The 23316-nt window shown below is 37.9% G+C and overlaps 1 protein-coding gene across 4 annotated transcripts in view; it reads left to right on the top strand.

The window, feature by feature from the left end:
• The window catches only part of LOC143029568 (roquin-2-like), an 85340-nt gene that overhangs the window by 52024 nt on the left and 10000 nt on the right, over nucleotides 1-23316 (top strand). The window contains exon 8 of one of the 4 annotated variants that reach the window (XM_076192235.1): nucleotides 7417-7468. The exons of the other annotated variants lie outside the window; for them this stretch is intronic. Coding sequence (XP_076048350.1) covers nucleotides 7417-7428 — 12 coding nt within the window. The 3' untranslated portion in view covers nucleotides 7429-7468. Of the gene's footprint in view, nucleotides 1-7416; nucleotides 7469-23316 lie in introns of those variants that run through there. 4 annotated transcript variants of the gene reach the window in all.

The raw sequence follows: 23316 nt of genomic DNA, 5'->3' as shown, positions 1-23316 counted from the left end.
ATATGGGATCTCATCTGGGATGCTGGATACATCAAGTGCAGTACAAAAAGGAGTTCCTTACCAGGGCCTCTTGTTCCTGTGACAGCTCTGGAAAGCATCCCTTGAATTCTTTTTCTAGAGATTGAAGATGTTCAGTGATCTCATCCTTGAGGAACTGATCTAGTTGGACCTGAGACTCACTCATCCATCATTCTATAAAGTTTTTTGAACATTAGAGATGTTTCCAAGATTGGTTTTCCAACGCTAGTTCTGCAGTTTGGAAACAAAGGCCTGGCGACTATCTTGAAGAAGGAGAATATGTGTTTCCCTTCCTTGAAGCTTCAAATTTAGCTTACGCAGCAGGTTAAAAATGTTGGCAAGGTGCACAACCCTTTTATTCCGCGGTTCATCTTCGAAGTGAACTACAAGATCTTTCTCTTCTTGAACCCCTAGGAATAGCTTTATTTCATCTTTCATCTTGAAGACATGATTAACAATGTTCCCTTTCGATAACCAACATACTTCTGTGTAGAAAAGAAGGACTTAGTGGTCAGCATTCATGTCTTTGCATAGTTCTTTGAATAGGTGAGTGTTGAGTGCTTGAGTCTTCATATAATTTAAAGTTTTGATTACACAATCAAGCACTTCCTGCAGAGGTAGGGAGAGTCTTACTGGTGAGAGCATATCAGTGAATCATGCAGTGGATACCCTTCGCTTGAAGTGCTAGCTTCTTCACTCTCAACTGGAATCCTGACGTTGACTGCAGTATAGCTGGTGCTCCATCTGTACAAACCACACACACGTTTTTCCATTGAAGGCCTTCATTCATTGATCACACTTCTTTCCAATTGAGCACAAACCTATGTCAACACTTACCAACTGTGCCACTCCATCCCTCCCTACACCCTCTTGCCACTTGAGCCACCCTATGTACTACACACTCAAATTTACTTTTCCCCTTTTTTCTTTCTTTTTCTTTCAGTGCTAACACATCCATCTTCTCATTCTCATAAGTGTACCACCAACCTCTTTTCTTTTGCTCTCATTTATACCACATCTATGCACATTCTATGTCTCAGCTTCTAGGGTTGGAGTCCTCCTCCCAGACACTCTTATACTGTGACACATCACAGAAGAAAGATATGAAGAGGGAAATCCCAAGTCTTCTCACTCTATCTCATTTATTGTTATTATTTTTTTTATTTATTTATTTATTTATTTTTTATGACATGTATGGGAACATTGTGACATTCTCCCACCTCTAGGGAATGTCTGACAAAAAAAGATAACCAATCTGATGGAAAATTATCAGTCTATATCAGAAGCCTCTTCTCCCTATATAAAGGAGGTAGCCAGCCAAGGCATGCACCCACCCCCAATCATCCCACTCCCATGACATTGACGACCTGGGAGTGAACAAACATGCACCAAAAATTAGTGAAAGGAAGAAGCAGAAACAGGATTGGATCAACAAAAAGTGTGATATTGCAAAAATAGCCAGGGACAAGGCTTAGGAAAAATGGAGGAAAAGAAGAAACAATGAAACATAAAAAAAACTTTTAAATGAGCCAGAAATAACTATACAAGAAATTTCAGGAAGAAAGTAGATGAATACAAAGATGAGCCAAAACTGTTTTGCAGGCCATTGGTAAATTGAGACACACAGAAGTAATTGCCAAGTAAATAATGGTGGTGAGGTCTTTGAAGAGGCCTCAGCTCAAGCAGAAATAATGAAAGTTTCCAGTCTGTCTTCACAAAAGAGGGCATTTTTTCAAAGGGGAGCAAGAATTTGGGTTTGGAATACAGGTAGTCCTCGATTAATATGGCAGATGCATTCCAGAAGGGACCGTATAAAACAAAAATCGTATAAAGTAAGGAATGCATACCCAACCCCGTAGACTTTGAATACCCAATCCCTCCAGTACCCCTTTGAAGGATGTGTTCGAAATAAAATAATCTTTCACTGCATACGTTTTGCATTAAACACATTTCTATTATGTTTATTAATGCTTTTATTAAAAAACTGTACTTACAACTACATAAAAATGACAATGACTATGGGAAAAGTTTAAACACAAAATTATTTCATTACGTTTTTCCTCTATTTTGTTGCTTCCTCCTCTGATCTGTCACCATTGGCCCGGCTGGCATCAGACTCTGCCCCTGACATCTCACCATTGGCCCTCTGGGTATCAGACTCCGCCTCCATGTCTGTTGTGTTTGGTGAGGAAGGTGCAGGGTCGTCGGGGTCGTCTGTCTCTGATTCTGTGATTTGACTTGGTGTTTGTGGTTGGAAGAAGCTTGTTATTGATTGCTGCTTTACCTTCTGTTGCCTTTCTTTCAGAGAGGGATGCGGGTGGTGGGAAACGGCTAGCTAGCGACACCTTGTGGCTGCATTTCTGAACTAAATCGCAGCGCGAATTTTAACTTTCTTGAGACCGTATATTTCTGAGGAATTTGTACAATGTGATGAATAACCCCCTATTTTTGGACACCGTATAACTCTGAATTCACATAAAGTAAACTCGTATAAATCGAGGTCTACCTGTATATAAATGAAGAGGTGAGGGAAGCACTCATTCTTTTGGGATCATTGGATGTGAAAAACTTTGAGACCTCATCAGATCACAAACTGGATAATTAAAGAATGTAAAGAACAACTGGTGGATAAGATTCAGTCATATTGTATGTTTGTTAAAAGAAAGCATGGTGCTACTTGATTGGAAAAGGGATATTGTAGTACCAATTCAATAAGGTGGAAGTAAGGTGACACCACTAAATTGTAGGCTGATATCACTGACCAGCACAGTAGTGAAATTATGTGAAAGGATTGTGAAAGATTGCTGGACCAAATATCTTGAAGAGGTGAATGTCCTGACAGTCTGGATTCAGATCTGGAGTGTCATATGTATCAAACCTTTTAAGCTTTTACTTGAGAGTGATTGATGTGCTGCAACAAAGTGAGGGTTGAGTGGACTGAGTGTGCAAGACCAAGGGGCTTATGATAAAGTACCTTATAGTTGACTTATGTGGATTTTAGAGTATATTGGAGAACTAAGAGGTATACTAGAATGGATGATAGATTTTCTGAAGGGAAGATACATGAGGACAGTAGTAATGTTTCTCGTCTCTGTTATGCTAACATGTTTGCTGATGATAAAAAAATCATGTGAAGAGTGAAAAATGAGGACTGTAGGCTACAGCTGAAAGATCTAGACAAACATTTTGCATGGATCCAAGAATGGGAAATGATTTTCGATAACAAAAAATGCAAAGTGCTGGAAATGGCCAATAGAAGCAAAAGACCACCTTTATTTCTTGGGAAGGGAACACATTGAAAAAAAAAAAAAAAAAATTGAAGTGTTGATGAAAGACAACTTGTCACCTGACATATCAGCAGGATTGTGGGAGACATTTGGACTGCTGCAGAAGATTAAAGTGGTTTATCACTATATAAATGAAGAGATGATGAAAGAACTCACAAAAACACTAATCTGTCCAAGACTGGAATATGTGTCAGTGGTATGGACCTAAACAAGATCGAGAGAACACAAAGAGCATCAGCCCAACTGGAAAGACTAAAAGCACTGGGTGTATCAACTTTGAAATATTGAAGAGAAAGAGGTGATATGATAACAATATTCAGGTCATTAAAGTGGATAGATTGCATTGGCAGAAGAGATCTATTGTTTAAGGAGATTGTGCTGCCTATAATTCACTTACAATAATATATATACTGTATGTGTGTGTACACTAGGGAATTTTTAGGTACGTATCATTTTTACAATCCGCTCTGGCAACACTGTTACACCAACGCTCACTCGCTCAATTTAACGGAAAATTCACTTTAGCGGACTGGACCTTGGCTGAATTAGTTCGTTAAATCGGGCTTCTACTGTATAATCAAGACGCCGACGTTGGCATCATCGCGTACCCACTTGCTCCTCATGACGCCTACGTAGGCGTCACCGTATGGAAGTGGAAATTAAGGAAAACTACATGTCTAAATAATGTGAAGAAATACAATTTGCCATATGTATAAATACTTGAAATAGCTTAGAGGTTGATATAGCCAAAGCTGTAACAATACATAAATTTAGATCTAGATATGATAATTGGAAATCAACAATATAGATTAAGTTGGAACTGTACATGAATTTGAGGCTAGGCGTGATAAATTGGATAGTAGATGGGACCCAATGAGTATTGTTCCTTTCCTATATACTTCAATTAGGTAAATACAAAATATTAGGAAAGAACACTGAAATTTGAGTAACTAGTACAGTGATTCCTTATATGGTAATTCTTTATCCGTTAAATTCACAGTTATGGTATTTGATAATTATTACCCACGATTCCATTTATGGTAAGAAAAATTCACAGATACGGTATCTGCTTGTGTTTTGAAGAGGAAAGAGCAGGGAGAAGGTACGTCTGCCATATCCTATTATTACATGTTATAATGGGTTCGGTATACGGTAATTTCAATTTGCGGTAAGGTTTTCAGGAACACGTGTACCGTATAACGAGGACATACTGTATAGGGTACTGAATACTGAGTACTAGCTCAATAATCTGATAACCAAAATCTGTGCTTATTACTGTTCTTAATGTGCTTAGTGTCCTTCAGATATATATATATATATATATATTTAATATCTTATATGTGCTTTTGATGATGGTTACCTTAAGATCTCTTGAAAAGAAATAGTGGACTGTTGCCAGTGTTGTATTAGTGTGGAACAGTTGTATCACCAGCTCCTAGTAGTAGGACAAGGGGAGCATTAGCCAGCATCTTTTATCTGAGAAAATGGAGGAAATTTATTATTATTATTATTATTTCATTAGATTTAATTTACCATACCAAGCTCCTATCATATATCTTATCAAAATCATCCTATACCAATTTGCATTTTTTGTTTGTCTTTTTGCTCTTGAATACAATGATGCCTATGTATGTGTCAGCTTCCTGATTATATTTTGTTGTAGCTGGGTGACCTCTGTATTTTGTGAACGGGCTTGATCACAGTGTCTGTGATGTTATATTTATTCAGGGTGAAATAGAACAAGTATAACAGCAGTAAGTTTATATTTTGTAATGTGTGTATTGTAATGCATCATTGTGCATCAGGTAACCTGATGTGTGCACAAATATTTGACTTTTATTGAAGACGTTTTTCATCCCCAAATAGGTCGGCATAACTACTTGTTCTCTCATTATGTCTTGGCATATATTAGGAACATATGATCGTATTGAGCCCTGTGGGACCCAGCAAGTCATTTACTTTGGTCCAACATCATATTGTTTACATACATACATACATACATATACCAAGGCTTTTTCCCCCTTCCAAGGGAGGTAGCCAAAAAGGGAAAGGCATAAAAACACTCCCACCCATTTCATCCCTAAATACACTCCACACCCCTCCCACCCTTCCTCTCATCTGAGCACCTCCTGGATGACGGGTCATCCCTGCACCCTGCCCACCGCCCTGGGTCAGAAGCAGCGTCGCAAGACACAGTACATCCACACAAGTGTTCTTATTATGTTTAGGAGTCCATTGTTCCATTCCAGAAGGCTTTCTATGAGTCCTGTGAGGTACTTACTCAAAAGCTTTTTCTAGATCCAAATCCAAAATTTACCCACTTATCTCTCTCTTGAAACTCATTAACTGCTCTTTAACAAAAGCCTAGCAGATAAACAAAATCTTCCTTTTTTGAAATAGGTTATTTGCCGAGACCTGTCTCCTCAAAATATTTGGTCCATCTGTCTTTCACACATATCTCCAAACTTGGCTTTCATGCTGGTCAATGACACTATCCCATAATGTAGAGGCCCGTCCCCATTTCCTCTTATAAATTGGGACCACATGTGCATTTTTCCAATCTTGAAACATACTTCTCTCTTGCTAACAAACAGTTGGTATATGGAACTTGTCTATGAATTAAACTTTGCATTCTTTGGGTATATAATTGGAAATCCTATCAAACCAGGAGCACCTCTCATATCTAGGGTCTTTGGTAATTCATGTACTTCTCACACTTTCACTTGTACATTGTTTAATATGACTTATTATTCCTTTTTCAAGTCAGCTTTCATAGTGAACACCAGCTGGAACATCTCTAATATCTCTCACTCTCTTGCACCTCTTATATGGATGAAGAAATGATAAAGAAAATACTAACTACACTAATAAGACCAAAACTTGAGTACGTAGCATCACTTTGGACACCCAGCACCAAAAAGAATATTAAGAAACTAGAAAGATTACAAAGAACGACAACCAAACTAGCACCGACTCTCGCCGAACTAACATATGAGCAAAGACTATCCAAACTGAACCTACCAACACTGGAACAAAGAAGAGAAAGAGGAGATTTGCTGACTATCTACAGAATAATGAAAGGAATGGAAGTTTTAGACAGGAACGACCTGTTAGTGTGGGACAACGGTAAAACGAGAGGACACGGAAAAAACCCTGAAAAAAGACAGTTATAGGAAAAACTTGAAAAGGAACAGTTTCCCACACAGAGCGATTAATACATGGAACAAATTAGACAACAAAACAGTATGTGCAAACACTATACAAGATTTTAAGATAAAACTTGATGCGGAGAGATACAAAGATGGGTCACCACGAGCATAGCTCCCCTCCCGTATATTACAACTAGGTAAATACAAGGAAATTCATTCTGGCTCCTTTTTTATTATTATTATTATTTATAATATATATATCTATATATTTCTATATATATATATATATATATATATATATATATATATATATATATATATATATATATATTGCAGAAACCACAGGGAAATTAAAGTCGGAATACTGAACGTTTTCGTCTATTACGACATCCTCAGAGTACGACTTTAATTTCCCTGTGGTTTCTGCAATATTTTTTCGTCACGCGTTATTGTGATTATTTTTGCAATATATATATATACATATATATACATATATATATATATATACTGTCTTGTATCTATGATTTCTATTTTCCCTCCATTCTGGGCACATCAGTTTTAACATATCAAAAAGATTTCACATTTCTGCTATCTCACTTGTTTCAACTTCTTCCAATCTATTTGGATAATTCCTATGAGCTTATAAAGTTTGCTTTACCAAAGTTGTATTTATGTTTATGAGTCATTTAAGTTCTATAGTTCTTATTGCCATATGGAATTCAAGGATGACATGACTCTTACCTATCGGACACTGGTCTTTTAGATGTGATTTTTTTTTTTTTAAATAACCCTCACTAGTACTTCATGTTTCATTGACCCATTGGGTCATTTCAATGCCATATTAACATTGTATTACCCCTAATTTTTTACTTTAGCTTGTTTCCCCACTTATTCACCTCACCACAATTGAAATCGCCCACCAGGATTATAATTTCACTTTTTTTTTTCAATCATTTCTGCAGGTACACAGCTGAGTCCAAGAGCAACTCTTTGTATTGAGCCTCACTCCACGCTCTTGTTGTAGGTAGGATGTAGGTTACTGCAAAGTCTCTTTTACCGTTTCCCTCTGTAACTCTTCTCACGTTACTTCAACCTTACCTTCTCATGGCACAACTTTATCCACCTTTGTTTTTCTTCACCAGTATCATCACTCCATCCATTTTTATCAGTCTTTAACCAGGTCAATATTGTTCTGTCTTCATTAGTGTATGCCACTTTCTCTCTCTCTCTCTCTCTCTCTCTCTCTCTCTCTCTCTCTCTCTCTCTCTCTCTCTCTATATATATATATATATATATATATATATATATATATATATATATATACAGTAGCGAGCATAAGTTAAGGGACAGTAAAACACTTTCTGAATAAATCTTTATTGTAACTTAAGTATTTAATCAAGAGACCTGTAAACTAACACAGATTTACATACACTTCTACTATGAATTCTGATGAAGTTTTAAAGCAATAGATAGACCGGTTAGTAAATAAGCAGAAGAATAGTACAACAGTTACATTTCCATGTAGTGCAAAAGTTAAGGGACACATCAAAAAATGCAACCAAAAACCTTGTTGATGTCAATTTAGCTCTTATTTGTAAGCATTTATAAGACTTTCTGCATCAAGCCAATTATAGCTTAAGCTTGTACATTATTGGAACGCCTTAAAATCCATCATGGCGCCTGCAAAACGTCAACAAGTGTCTGAAGCAGAGAGAAACTGCATTGTGTCTTTACACAAAGATGAATTATCACTTTCAGAGATTTCACATGCAATAGGGAGATCTCGCAGTATCGTGCAATGCATTGTAGCTAGATTCAAACAGTCAGGAAACGTTAAAACTTTGCCAAAGACCGGCAGACCTCGAAAAACCAATGCGAGAGAGGACAGAATGATGGTGAGACAGAGCATGCAGGACCGTTTTAAGACTGCAGCTGAAATTTCTCGCGAGATGGGTGAAACTTCCAGTGGCACAGAGTCTCGATTTACGGTTTCACGTCGACTGAATTAAGCTGGTTTGTTGGCATGTGTCCCTGCTGAGAAGCCTTTGATCTCAAAGAAAAAGAAAAAACTACGTCTTCAGTTTGCCCAAGAACATGTTGTATGGTTGGACGCACAGTGGGCTACAGTTCATTTCAGTGATGAATCCAAGTTTAATGTGATCGGGTCTGATGGAAAAAAGTATGTCAGACGCAAATTAGGTGAAAGGTTGTCTCCAAAGTGCGTCAAAAAGACAGTGAAATTTGGAGGAGGTAGTGTGACGGTGTGGGGAGCCATTTCTGCTGCCGGGCCTGGACCGCTTGTTCGCCTGCATGGTACAGTAAATGCAGCTGTATACAAGGAGCTACTTCGACAGCATGCACTACCAAGTTTACGAGCTGCAGCTGCACAACCACCCATTTTCATGCAAGATAATGCTCCATGCCACAAAGCCAAGTCCGTTACCACATTCTTGAGGGACGAGGGAATATCAGTTATGAATTGGCCAGCCCAAAGCCCTGATCTTAATCCAATAGAAAACGTATGGAAGATCATTGGAGAACGTGCACAAGCCAAAAATCCAGAAAAACAGGACAAACTATGGGAATATTTGGAAGAAGAGTGGAAAAAGTTGACTCCGGAGTTTTGTAGAACATTAATAGGTTCCTGTGGTAAACGATGCAATGAGGTTATTCAGAACAAGGGTATGTTCACCAATTATTGATACTCTTGATATTTTTTTATGGTGTATGGGGCAGAAACGTTGAACATTAGAGAAGAAGAGTGAAGGTGTTTGTATGTGTTTGAGATGTTGTGTCTGAGAAGTATGGTTGGGGTTACTAGGCTAGATTGAGTGTGAATTGAGGAGGTGAGGAGGAGAGAACAGGGGTGAAAAAGGATTTGGGAGAGAGGGTTGATGAAAGAATATTAGGATGGTTTGGACACATGGAAAGAATGAGTGACGAAAGACTAGTAAAAGAGGTATGGAAGGCAGATGTGGAGGGAGTGAACATGAGGGGACGTCCTAGGATGAGGTGGATGGATGGGGTGAAGGGGGCTTTGGGGAAAAGGGGAATGTCTGTTGAGGAAGGAAGGGAGAGGACGGAAGACAGAGGTGAGTGGAGAATGGTTGTATATGGATGATGTTGTGACGACATGAGGAGGAATAGGCGGGGGGGTGGGGGGTGGGGTAGTATGTGTGAGTAAATTTTGACGCAGCCCGAAGGGATTTCTCCCCGTCCTCTCCTTATATGCAAGGGGGGACGGAGAGGGGGGGTCGCCGATTAAATGAAGCGGCCTTGCTGTGGATGTACTGTGTCTTGCGACACTGCTTCTGACCCAGGGCGGTGGGCAGGGTTCAGGGATGACCCGTCATCCAGGAGGTGCTCAGATGAGAGGAAGGGTGGGAGGGGTGTGGAGTGTGTTTTTAGGGATGAAATGGGTGGGAGTGTTTTTATGCCTTTCTTTTTGTGGCTACCTCCCTTGGAAGGGGGAAAAAGCCTTGGTATATGTATGTATGTCCCTTAACTTTTGCACTACATGGAAATGTAACTGTTATACTATTCTTCTACTTATTTACTAACCGGTCTATCTATTACTTTGAAACTTCATCAGAATTTATACTAGAAGTGTATGTAAATCTGTGTCAGTTTACAGGTCTCTTGATTAAATACTTAAGTTACAAAAAAGATTTATTCAGAAAGTGTTTTACTGTCCCTTAATTTATGCTCGCTACTGTATATATATATATATATCCATTAAAAATCTTGTACTTTTTTTTCCCTTGGCTTCGTTGAGTTCTCATTTTTGCTCTTCTGTTGCATCCCTGTTTATCTAGATCTTTTGAAACTGCTCATTTCCATGTATTGATTGTCTTGTTTACTGTGTTTTGTGATTTGAACTTCATTTTCATTGGCTGTGTCCCCTTTCCTCGCATATATTTACCTATTAAAAACCCTTCTTCAACCATGTCCTGCACTTGACAATCATTGTCAACCACTTTATACAATTGCAATAGCTTTTTAGTTCTTGTTTTTCTCCTGGTGTGATTGTAATGTTTACCCTGTTCCGTCCTAAAACCATGACTTTTTTTCCCACTGCATCTCATATCCATGTGGAGGTGTGAGTAATGTTCCTGCCTCAAATGTGTGGGGTCCCAGCTTTATACCCAGTGCCGAACCCCACTTTACAACAACAGATATCGGTGCCGGGATATACCAGTGTTGCATTACAGTACTAACAGCTAATCAATAATCAAACTTCGTTAACAACCACAGCTAGTCCAACATACCCAACACTCCACATGAACTTTGCACCATCCATAACCTTACCAAACTGGATTAAGCCACATTGGTTAGACTCATGGAATCATGAAAGGCATAGAAACTATTGATAGAGAGGATCTAATAAAATGGGATAGTAGAGATACAAGAGGACATGGAAAGAAAATCAAGAAAGACAGTTATAGAAGAGACCTAAAAAAGAACAGCTTTCCCCACAGGGTAATAGATGTTTGGAACAAGTTAGATGAGAAAGTGGTGTGTGCAAAAACAATACACGAATTTAAAAACAGTCTAGATAAAACGAGATATGAAGATGGGGCTCCACGAGCATAGCTCCTCTTCCCGTAAAATACAACTAGGTACAACTAGGTAAATAAGTACACAGACTGTATTAGGCTGATGGTCCTCCAGGTTGCATCCATCCATATGTGCATTTCTTACCAGCATGTTTTTATTCTTTAGTGAAATTACTTATTTTTTTATATTTTTCTCGAGAACCTTCATTTGTAATTCCTTGATATCATTCATACTTCATCCCCATCATGTACCTTTTTTTAATGCATCAACTTCTATGTTTATCATTGTAAAGTCCTCTTCTATTCTTATTATATTCCCATATCAGCAACCCCCTCTTTTATACCCATGACACTTCTACCATCTTTACTGTACCTATTATTATTTCATTCCTCATCTTCTTGCTTTTAGTCTCCCCACACATCAATTGTATAATTTTTATATATGCTACTTCTATTTTCTCTCTTAAACCACACATTATTGCTGGTTAAACAATACTTTTATATATTTTACATTTTGGTTCATTTTTTCTTTTTATTATAACACACTTCATAATTTCCTCCAGACATACCAAGCTGATTGTATTTAATGGTTTAGGTCTACTTCCACCTCTTCAGAGTCATGATGTATGAACCTATATATTTGAAAGACCTTATCCTCTTTATTTCACTTTCTTCACATTTATATCTCCTTCCTGGTGTTTCCCATTTTACCACATATATAGTGAGACCTCTCATTAACGGACATTAATTAGCTGTGTTTGTGGTGTTTTCTGTGTTTTGGAGTGGTTTTTGGGTGGCATAGTGATTGCACGCACTAAACAACAGCACCAAAAACACCGAAAACACAGCGAAAACACCACAAACACAGCTAATTAACGTTCGTTAATGAGAGGTCTCACTGTACTAGGTTTTGGTTTTTATTCCTCCTTGAGCCCTTTATCTTTCAGTGCCTTTCTCCAGCCTTTCACCTTTCTCTCACTTTCTTCACTGACGGCAACCAGCAATCGTCCTCCAAAAGTATATACCACATGGACTCCTTAACCTCTTCATTACAAGTCAAATTTTTTAATTTACCTAGTTGTATTATATGGGAAGGGAGCTATGCTCAAGGTGACCCGTCTTTGTGTCTCTCAGCATCAAGTTTTTTCTTAAAATCTCGAATAGTTGTGTGCACATCAGGTTGCCTGATGTACAATGATGCATCACAATATACGCTTTACAAAATATATAATTACTGCTGTTATTCTCTTTCACCCTGAATAAATATAACATCACAGAAAATGGGATCAAGCCTATTCACAGAGTATGGGGGTCACTCGGCTACAACTACAAAATGAATATAATCAAGGAACCAATGCTGTCATCCTTGTATATCCCACTTGTAGCTCATGATACGTACATAGGCATCATCATATTCAAGAGGTTAATATCTAATCACCACATCCACTACAAGGTCAGATATGGGCCTTGGCACTGATTACTGATAGAGCCCAAATTTTGCTTCAAATTTTCCTGTGATTCTAATGCTGCTGCATCTGTTGCTTCTCCCTCGTACATATATCCTAGCAGATTAGTAAATATCAGGTGTAACTCAGGTTTTACCACATGCTTCTCTATGACATGAAGAGGGTTTCCAATTTTCAGCTTTGTGGCATAAATCCAAATTGCTCCTCATTTACCGTATTTTTCGGACCATAAGGCGCGGGCAAAATCCTTAAAATCGGCCAAAATCAGGTGGTGTGCCTTATCGTGAGGTGCGCCTTATGTGTGGCTTCAGTGCAAAAAAAAATGCCTCGGACAGTGACGTACTATTTTGACACGTTTTGTAGCTAGCCTGCCGACGGCGACAGTGCATAGGCCTAGCAAAAGTTACAACCAAGTTATAACCAAGATGCATGTATCTTGACAAGAAAATTGCGAAAACTTCGACAGTTTTTGAGTCCATGCCACCACATTCATTCACGCTATCATGGCTATGACATGAAAATGTCCACAACACAGACAGCCATTTTGCATTGGTCTAGTCTCACTCCACTCCGACTGTAGTCATTTGGGTATTTTTAAGTTTCAACCATGGGCACAATATAGCAATAGAAAATTAATTATTGATTTTTTAAATTAAAATGTATCAACGTAATATGCAATTTTGTGGGCAGAAATGAAAATAAAAAATACCGTGCTACAAGCAAATATATTAATGAACGAAGTCGGTAGCATAGTATTGGGACGCCATCTTGTCGTCTGTCAATTGATGGCCTCGGTACTTCTGACAGTACCTTGCCAGGTACATTTTCTTGAAGGAATGTTATGGAGTGGAGATACATGCATTCCTTCAAGCTGCAAGAACTTTGCATACCCCACAAGCTGAGAGAGTGGTTGAAAAGCCCGCCAAAGTCTCTCATGACGATGACAACGAGGACGAGCCGGATGTCATTTAATTCGTAGGTAATGATTTATTAAACACAGGTTAGGTTAGACGAATTTATCATCCTTTCATTTCTTCGACGTCGGCATCTATCATAACAAACATGGCGTACCATTCGTCTGACACAACTTAGATACTTACAAAATCTGTTTAGCACCAGTTTTGTATTTTATTTCCGCTCACAAAATTGCATATTACGTTGATACATTATAATTTACAAAATTAATAATTAATTTTCTATTGCTATATTGCGCCCATGGTCGAAACTAAAAATTTACCACCATTTGTAATAAATCTTGTGTTTTGTGAATAGAGAATTCCGGGAATAAAACTGCTAATGTTGGTTTTATTCCCCACAATTCCCGTAACGTGTTTATGTTGTTTTTTAGGGGTATTGGCAGGGCAGACTGTCCATGGAGGTGGTCTGATTTCACTGACCAAAATAAAGAAATATATCATTTATTTTTGTAATTTTGCTAAATCCCAACCGATTTTTCTCATTCAACAACGAAAATGTTCAGTTCTGAATGCACTCACATATACATGATTATCCGATGACGAGACCAGGTGCTCCTTATGGTCAGGCGCGCCTTATGTAAGGACAGGGAATAGCAATTTACGGGTGCGCCTTATGGTACGAAGCGCCTTATGGTTCGAAAAATACGGTATTTCCATTTATATGATCCTTCCCACCAGTACTCTTTCATGTACCCTTATGGTGTGGATATCAATTGTATACCTTGATGGTTACCATACCCTGCACATCTTTATCTTTCAGTCATATGGCATTTTCTGCTGCTAATATAACTTGATCAACTTTCCTTTTCCAAACTTCAACTAGAATTTCATTTGGTCACACTGCTGTTCCTCTCTTCATCTTACCTAATACAGTGAGTCCTCCTGATATGGTAATTCTTTATTCAGTAAAATCACAGTTACAGTATTTGGTAATTACTACCCTCGATTCTATTTACGGTGAGAAAAATTCACAGATACGAATCTGCTAGATATTTTGAAGAGGAAAGAGCAGGGAGAAGGTATGTCTGCCATATCCTGTTATTACATGTTATAATGGGTTCGGTATACAGTAATTTCAATTTGCGGTAAGGTTTTCAGGAATGCATATGTACTGTATAACGAGGACTTACTGTACCAGCTTTACCTCAAGCCTGGTAGTATTCATTGTTTCTCTTTCACTAGGTGTTCCATCACCCCCTTATATTTCTGGAGTTTTATGGAGCTTGCCAAGAGTACCGTACTCCTTCCATATACATATGTATTCCATTTATATACCAAGAGCTTTTTCCTCTTATTAGGAAGGTAGCCAAGTCAAAGGCATGTACCCACTCCCACCCATTCCACTCTCCTCCACCACACCCTCCTCCCTCTCATCTTAGCTCCTCAGGGATGATGGGTCATCCCTGTATCCGGCCTGCTGCCCTGGGTCAGAAGCTATGTAGCAAGACACAGTGCATCCACAGCAAGGTGGCTTCACTTAATTGGCAACCCCCCCCCCCTCCCTCACCATCCTGTCATGCAGAACAAAAGAAGACAGGGAGAAATCCCTTCACGCTGCGTCAAAATATCATTCACACGTAAGCACCCCCTGCCTTCCATCCCCTGCCCCTCCCTTGCATAACAGTATCATCTATACACTGCCACTCTCTACACATCCCTATCTCCTGCCTTTTCCTTTCCTTGCTTAACAGACATTCACCTCTCAATGCCCCCTTCACCCCATCCATCCATCTCAATGCCCCCTTCACCCCATCCATCCATCTCAGTCATCCCCTCAAATTCACTCCCTACACCTCAGCCTTTCACACCTCTTTTACTAATCTTTTTTTATTTATCATTTCCACGTGTACCCAAGCTGGTGATAAACAAATTTATCTCTTAAGGAACAAAATGTCTGACACCATCAAGGGCACGTGACTTGATGGTTCCGTAATTACCTTTTGTTGTAATTTTCCCCTTGTTGCAATTTCCCTCTGTATATATCTTCTTGTTTCCTACTTTATGTATCTGCTGAAGAGGACCACAGTTAGCAGTCAAAATATATGGTTTATTCTGTATCTCAGCTTATTTTTGTTTGAGAGTTGGATTAAGTTTTACTCAAGTGCTACATCTTGTAAGGGAGGTATCCAGGTCAGAGGCACACACCCATTCCTAACTATTCCAATCCCATCCATCACCCTCATTCCCCCCCTCATCCTAGCTCCACATGGAAGAAAGGTCTTCCCTGTTTCCTGACACACGATGACACCCCACCCCTCCTATCGATCCCCTCGTACAGAAAATAGAGAAGACAGGGAGAAATTACTTCAGAGTGTGTCAAAGTCTAAACATGGTAATTGGAAATTAAGATGTAGACCAAGTTGAAATTGTACATGATATTTAGGCTGGGTATGATAAATTGGAGAGTAGGATACAGGACCCAATGGACATTGCTCCTTTCCTGTATACTTCAATTAGGTAAATACACTAAAAATTCCTTTAATCCAGAATCTAATTGTTTGAAATAAAATTATGCATACACACATATACCAAAGGTTTTTTCCTACTTATTTTTTATATATGTATTTTTATTTATCTATTTTATTATTATTATTATTATTATTATTGTTATTATTATTATTATTATTATTATTATTATTATTATTATTATTATTATTATATTATTAATCATTTTTTTAATAATGCAAAACGGAGAAAATACAATTTCATACCCGTGCCACAAATTCTGGGGTCCAGGATGTTTTTCTAGCTCGCAGATCAGATTGAATCAGTTATGATTCTTAGATAACACTATAAGTTACAATTTTATTTTCTATGTGATGTGAATTTTTTTTATCCAATTTGATTCAAATTTGATTCCAAACAAATATCTTTGATTCAAGAGTTTGATACATTGTCCTGTTATTATACAGTATGTAGTGATTGATCACTTGAAATATCTTTAGTATGCTATACGGCAATGGTGCTACTCAAAGTAAAGAGCAGCAATAATGGTGGAGTTATGATATATTTGAGTAGCATTGCCTACTTTGGATAATGATATTAAACCCTCCAATCTCATTGTTTTGGACCCTGATATGTCTGTATATAACGTATTTGTCAGATGGGGTGGACATGTCCTCTATTATAATGGACCTTGTATTTACCTAGTTGTGTTATACGGGAAGGGAGCTATGCTCGTGGTGACCTGTCTTTGTATCTCTCAACATCAAGTTTTTTCTTAAAATCTTGAATAGTGTTTGCTCACACTTTCTCTGTTTAATTTGTTCCAAGTATCCATCACTCTGTGTGGGAAGCTATTTTTTTTAGATCTCTTAAGTAATTATCTTTTTTGAGTTTCTTTTTTGTGTCCTCTTGTTTTTCCATTGTCCCATTTCAATAAATCATTCTTAACTAAGATTTCCATTCCCTTCATAATTCTATAGATAGTAAGTCTCCTCTTTCCCTTCTTTGTTCCAGAGTTGGTACTTCTAATTTGGACAGTCTTTGTTTATATGTCATTTTGGAAAGAGTTGGTGCCAGTTTTGTTGTTGCTCTTTGTATTCTTTCTTTTTATATTTTGGTACTGGGTGTCCATAGTGCTGCTGCGTACTCAAGTTTTGGTCTTATTAGTGTAGTTAGAATTTTTTTTATAATTTCCTCGTCCAATTAGGCAAATGCCACTTTTATTGACCTCAATAAATTGTGGGTTTCTCCCACTATTTTATTAATATGCTTATCCGGTGTCATGTCTTTGCTGATCATCACTCCAAGGTCTTTTTCCGTGTTTACTTTCGTGACTGCTTCTTCACCAATTTTATAATCTGTCGATATTCTGTTTTTATGTTTTCCAAATTCCATTATACTACATTTCTTGATATTGAATTTCACTTCCCACTTTTGAGTCCATTTCCAGATCTTGTCTTGTTGTAATAAGTTGCAATCCTCCTCCGTTTTTACTTTCTTTAGTATTTTTGTGTCGTCTGCAAAGAAATTCATATAACACTACTTCATCCATGTCATTTATGTATATGGCAAACATGATCGGAGCCAGTACTGATCCCTGCAGGACACCACTTATCATTTCTTATCAATTTGAGAATGTATCTCAAATTACTACTCTCATTTTCCTCTCAATCAGGAAGTCTTTCTTCCATTCCAATAATTTTCCTCTGATGTCACCTATTGTCTCTAATTAGTTTCTTGTGTGGATAAGGTACCACACAAGAAATTAATAAGGAAGATAGAGACAATAGGTGACATCAGAGGAAAATTATTGGAATGGATGAAAGACTTCCTGACTGGGAGGAAAACGAGAATAGTAATTTTGTGTATAACAAAATTTGCCCAGACACTTAAAAAAGGTAAGAAGTCTTTCAGTTATAGTGGACCCTGTCCATTATACAATGAAATTTATCTTGACACCAAGGACTACTATTACACAGGACGTGTGCAGTGCGCACCCAGATCCCTGGGTCCGCTAGCGGAGGCCATTGCTTTCTTTGTAACCTAATATTTTATATTGGACAAATATATCAAAACTAGAAACCTAGCATTGTATATAGGACAAATATATCAACTATTGACTTATTCAATGCAGTATAAGTTAATATAAACTTTTATAGTGAAATAAGAAACTATTTTTAAGGCACTGTTATGCTCTGAAATGCCAATTTTAGCCGGACTTAACAGGTATTATTGTATGAGGTTAGTGGACACCAGGATTGGCGATTTTTTTATATGAGAGTAGTAGAGCTTGTGTCAGGATTAGAAATGGAGAGAGTGAGTGGTTGAAGGTAAAGGTGGGACTTCATCAAGAATGCGTTATGTCGCCCTGGCTGTTCAACTTTACATGGATGGGGTAGTGCGAGAGATAAAATGCAAGGGTAGTGGGTCAGGGATTGGAGATGGTTAAAGAAAATGGAGAAAAGTGGGAGGTGAGCCAGCAGTTGTTTGCTGACGACACTGCGCTTCTGGCAGGGTCGGAGGAGGGACTGAGGAAGTTGGTGACAGAGTTTGGGAGAGTATGTGATAGAAGAAAGCTAAAGATAAATGTGGGTAAAAGCAAGGTGATGAGATGTACAAGGGGTGAAAGTGGCAGTAGACTGGAAGTGAGCATTAAGGGAGAGCGACTGGAGGAAGTGGATAGTTTTAGATACTTGGGTGCAAATGTGGCAGGAAAAGGTGGAGTGAAGGTGGAGGTAGAATGTAGATTGAGAGAAGCGAGTAAATGCCTTGGTGGATTGAAGAGTGTAATGAGGAATAGACATTTGGGAATGGATGCTAAGAGGAGACTGTATGAGGGAGTGATTGTGCCAACAGCACTGTATGGGGCAGAAACATGGAACATAAGAGAGGAAGAGAGAAGGAGTTTGAATGTGTTTGAGATGAGGTGTCTGAGAAGTATGATGGGGGTTACTAGGGTAGATAGAGTGAGAAATGAGGAGGTGAGGAGAAGAACGGGAGTGGAAAGGGAGTTGGGAGATAGGGTTGATGAAAGAGTATTAGGATGGTTTGGACACATGGAAAGAATGAGTGAAGAAAGACTAGTAAAAGAGGTATGGAAGGCAGATGTGGAGGGAGTGAACATGAGGGGGCTACTTAGGATGAGATGGATGGATGGGGTGAGGGGGGCTTTCAGGAAGAGGGATGGGAAAGGACAGAAGACAGGGGTGAATGGAGAATGGTTGTATATGGATGGTGTTGTGATGCATGAGGTGGAATGGGTGGTGGGATGGGGGATGAGGTAGTATGTGTGAGCAAAATTTGACGCAGTCCGAAGAGATTTCTCCCCGTCTTCTCCTTTTATGCATAGGGGAACGGAGAGGGGGGGTCGCCGTTTTAATGAAGCGGCCTTGCTGTAGACGTGCTGTGTCTTGCGACACTGCTTCTGACCCAGGGCAGTGGACAAGGTGCAGGGATGACCCATCATCCAGGAGGTGCTAAGATAAGAGGGAGGGTGGAGGGGTGTGGAGTTTATTCAGGGATGGAATGGGTGGGAATGATTTTATGCCTTTTTCTTTTTGGCTACCTCCCTTGTAAGTATATGTATGTATCTTTTTAAAAAATATAGAAAATAATTTTTTTTATTTAAATCAGATTTATTTAATTTAAATAGATTTGTTTTTGTAGATTTTAAATATTGTGGGATTGCTATCTGATATACAATCTGATTGCTAAAAGACATTTTTAACATATCAATATAAGGAGTTGTGTTATATAGACTTGCCACAAGTATACAAGAAACAGTATAAGCCGTATGTGAAGACAGTATGCTCAGGTTCACTTGATTCCCCCAAGAGTTTCCTCATCTTGGTGACATTTGCTGCATTGTCTGTCACAACACTTCCAATGTGACAACCAAAATCTTGTTCAGTCTTCTTGATCAAATTTTGTACAAGTTGTAGAAGATATTCAGCAGTTTGAGGTTTCCCTGATGTGTCTATTGTGTCAACTAAATAAATCTGACCAGTGGATGTTGTTAGTGACACATATTATGGGCTCATTATGGATGTTAGACCACCCATCAATTGAAAGACATACAGTTTCATTATTCAGGTCATCTGCACACTTTTTATATTCCTTTTCATACACAAGATCCAAGTACTTATCAGCAATATCTTTTCTGGATGGAGGAATATAACTTGGCCTCAGGTTCTGAACCATCTTGAGAAACTGAGGATGCTGAACAAGACGAAATGGTGAATTTGTAGCAAATATAATTCTTGCAACTTCTTTGTCGAGATTTTCCTTTTGAGAGGCTGAAGTTTTTATGATTAATCTGTCCAGAGATGTTGACTTTCTTTTTGATGAAAATGATTTAGCAGAAGTGGCGCCTGTGGAGGAGTCTGATAGTGACCTTTTTAATGGTGGAGTCAGGTTTGCAGATAATTCAAGTGGAGCCGATGATGAAGGGATTGAAGCTGTTGATACAGATCCTGAAATGGAAACAGAAAATTTTAGCATATTGCATAATTTATAAATGAATAAATAAATGAATGAATACAGTGTGATTTAGGCTACTTTTGAGTACAGTAGTTATTTTTTAGATAATGATCATATTCACACAAGCCACTAAATTATTTGGAAATAATTAACAGGATATGAAATAGGTGGGCTTGGAATTCGGCCCTCACAGGATTGAGTCCACTTTTAAATAAACTAAAAATAATGGGTTGGGTTAGGTTAGGCTAAATCCCTTTGGGCTGAATCCCATGTGGGCTGAATTCCAATGGAACCTATGAAATATACAGTATTACACAATGTTGAATGAAGTGAATAACAATCATCTAGGCCCCAAAGTTGAGTGGATACAGTATATTATAGTGATATAGTCATTATCCAAATTTAGAAGTAATGAAGTTGAAGTATCTCTTTAGGCCTTCACATTTTTATTGCACATGCTCTCCATTGTTCACCAAATTTATATAGTTGCGTATGAAAAGGGAGAAATGCACACAATATAAGTAAAATTATTTACCTGGGTCATCAATTTCTTCTGTATGCTGTGGCTGACTTTGGCATTTATCTCTGTGAGATTTTAATCTTGACACAATGCCCTGTAGTTCCTGGCTGCAGTCTTTGCATTTAGCTCGGTACCCTTTGCCAGAATTTGTTGGTAGTTTTTCAAAATAATTTCAGACAGGATAATTTTTTCTGCCTGTAGGAACCACTCTGCCAGGTCCAGAAGACATACTTCCTGGTTGATTCCAAAACAGCAACTGACTCAGTGAGAAGCTGCTTACCATCAACAAGTTTCAACAAGAATCTTGTTGAAACTTGTTGTGGGCTGCACAGTGATATATATACTACATGTAGGCTTATACCGTTCCTTGTATACTTGTGGCAAGTCTATATAACACTGCTCCTTATATTGATATGCTAAAAATGTCCTTTAGCAATCAGATCGCATATCAGATAGCAATCCCACAATATTTAAAATCTATAAAAAAAAATCTATTTGAATAAAAGAAATCTGATTTAAATAAAAAAATTTTTTTTTTATAAAAAATAAAAAATAAATAAAAAATTGTCAACTCTGGTGTCCACTAACCTCATACAATAATACCTGTTAAGTCCGGCTAAAATTGGCATTTCAGAGCATAACAGTGCCTTAAAAATAGTTTCTTATTTCACTATAAAAGTTTATATTAACTTATACTGCATTGAATAAGTCAATAGTTGATATATTTGTCCTATATACAATGCTAGGTTTCTAGTTTTGATATATTTGTCCAATATAAAATGTTAGGTTACAAAGAAAGCAATGGCCTCCGCTAGCGGACCCAGGGATCTGGGTGCACACGTCCTGTGTAATAGTAGTCTTTGCTTGACACAGAAAAGTTACACATACCTTGTCCAGTGGTCTGATCATTATTTGTATCTCTTGCACCAACAAACCAAGTCTGTTACCTCCAGATACGTACGTATATGTGGGTGTGGTACAGATGTGTTTATCTCCATACATGTTCATACTCATGAAAAAGGAACTTGTTAGAGTTTTCTCATTACTTTTCTAGAGTTTTATGGGCTGAAGACTACTGCATTGTCTGCTGCAGTATGTCAGTTATAATGAAGTTGTTACAATGTAATGGACACATTGGTTACTATGAAATCTCATAATATGGACAGTCTGCAATAACAGACAAGTGCTCCCCCTAATAAGCTGTTACAGTAAGTCCTCGTTATACGGTACATATGCGTTCCTGAAAACCTTACCGCAAATTGAAATTACCGCATGCTGAATGTGGGAAGAGACTGATTGTTGCGGTGGCCGCATGGCATGGTGACGCTACAGAACAGTGTAAACTGTTACACCGTAACACCATAAACTTACGGTGTAAGCTGTTACAGTAAGTCCTTGTTATACAGTACATGTGCGTTCCTGAAAACCTTACCGCAAATTGAAATTATTGTATACTGAACGTAGGAAAAGACTGATTATTGTGGTGGCCACATGGGCGTGGTGGCGCTACGGTACGGTTTAAACAGAACACGAGTGGATACTGTATCTGAATTTTTCTTAACGTAAATAGAGTTGAGGGTAGTAATTACCAAATACTGTAACTGTGAATTTACCAGATAAAGAATTACCGTATAAGGAGGACTCATTGTGTAACAAAGCTTATTTATATTGATATTCTTGGAGTTTTATTATTGAATTTCAACAATCCAGAATTTCCAGTAATGCAGAAGATGCAAAGGCTAATGCATTACAGATTAAAAGACTCATACTATACAACACAAATAACAATCTAATATTTCTTTCCAAAAAATTCTTGGTAGGTCTGAGAACCACTGCCTGTTGTTCTTGGAACAGATTTCCAGTCATTAAAACCTGAGGCAACATATATGCTATGTTGCAACATTTTAATTGTTAATATGAAAATGTGTATGTTGCTTATCTTCCCAGTATTTTACTTTTTTATTTACCCTTTTAAGAGTGTAATGTCAGGACATTCAAAGGTTTAGTTTTAGGTTATACCAGATGATTTTGTTCAGCCTAAAGGGTTATTATGATTGGGATATTTAAGAATTTAGTGGCTAATGCCAAATGATTTTATTCATTTATATTTTAGAATTAACAATACTGTATTCTCTTCTTAATATTTTATTTTTTGTGAGGGAAATGTGTGTGTACAGAGATTCTTAAACAAATATCATAATGACTTTCCTTTCCTGCCAATCATTACTCAGTAGTAAATAACATCTCATCCAAGTTTTTTCAGGTTTATTTTCATACTGCTTTTAGTCTGGCATTGCCATTTTCATGAACCATTTTATTTGTGTTTAATCAGTTTTTTCTTTCCTTTCCTTTAACATGACATCTATGCAACATATTCTACAGTAAAGTGTTCTTTGTTTTAGCTGTGACACATCTTTTT

The sequence above is a fragment of the Oratosquilla oratoria genome, chromosome 11, assembly GCF_046742065.1.
Source record: "Oratosquilla oratoria isolate Oo_2021 chromosome 11, ASM4674206v1, whole genome shotgun sequence".
Classification (NCBI taxonomy): Eukaryota; Metazoa; Arthropoda; class Malacostraca; order Stomatopoda; family Squillidae; genus Oratosquilla; species Oratosquilla oratoria.
The sequence above is the reverse complement of the archived record's forward strand: the minus strand, read 5'-3'. Positions and strand labels throughout refer to the sequence as shown.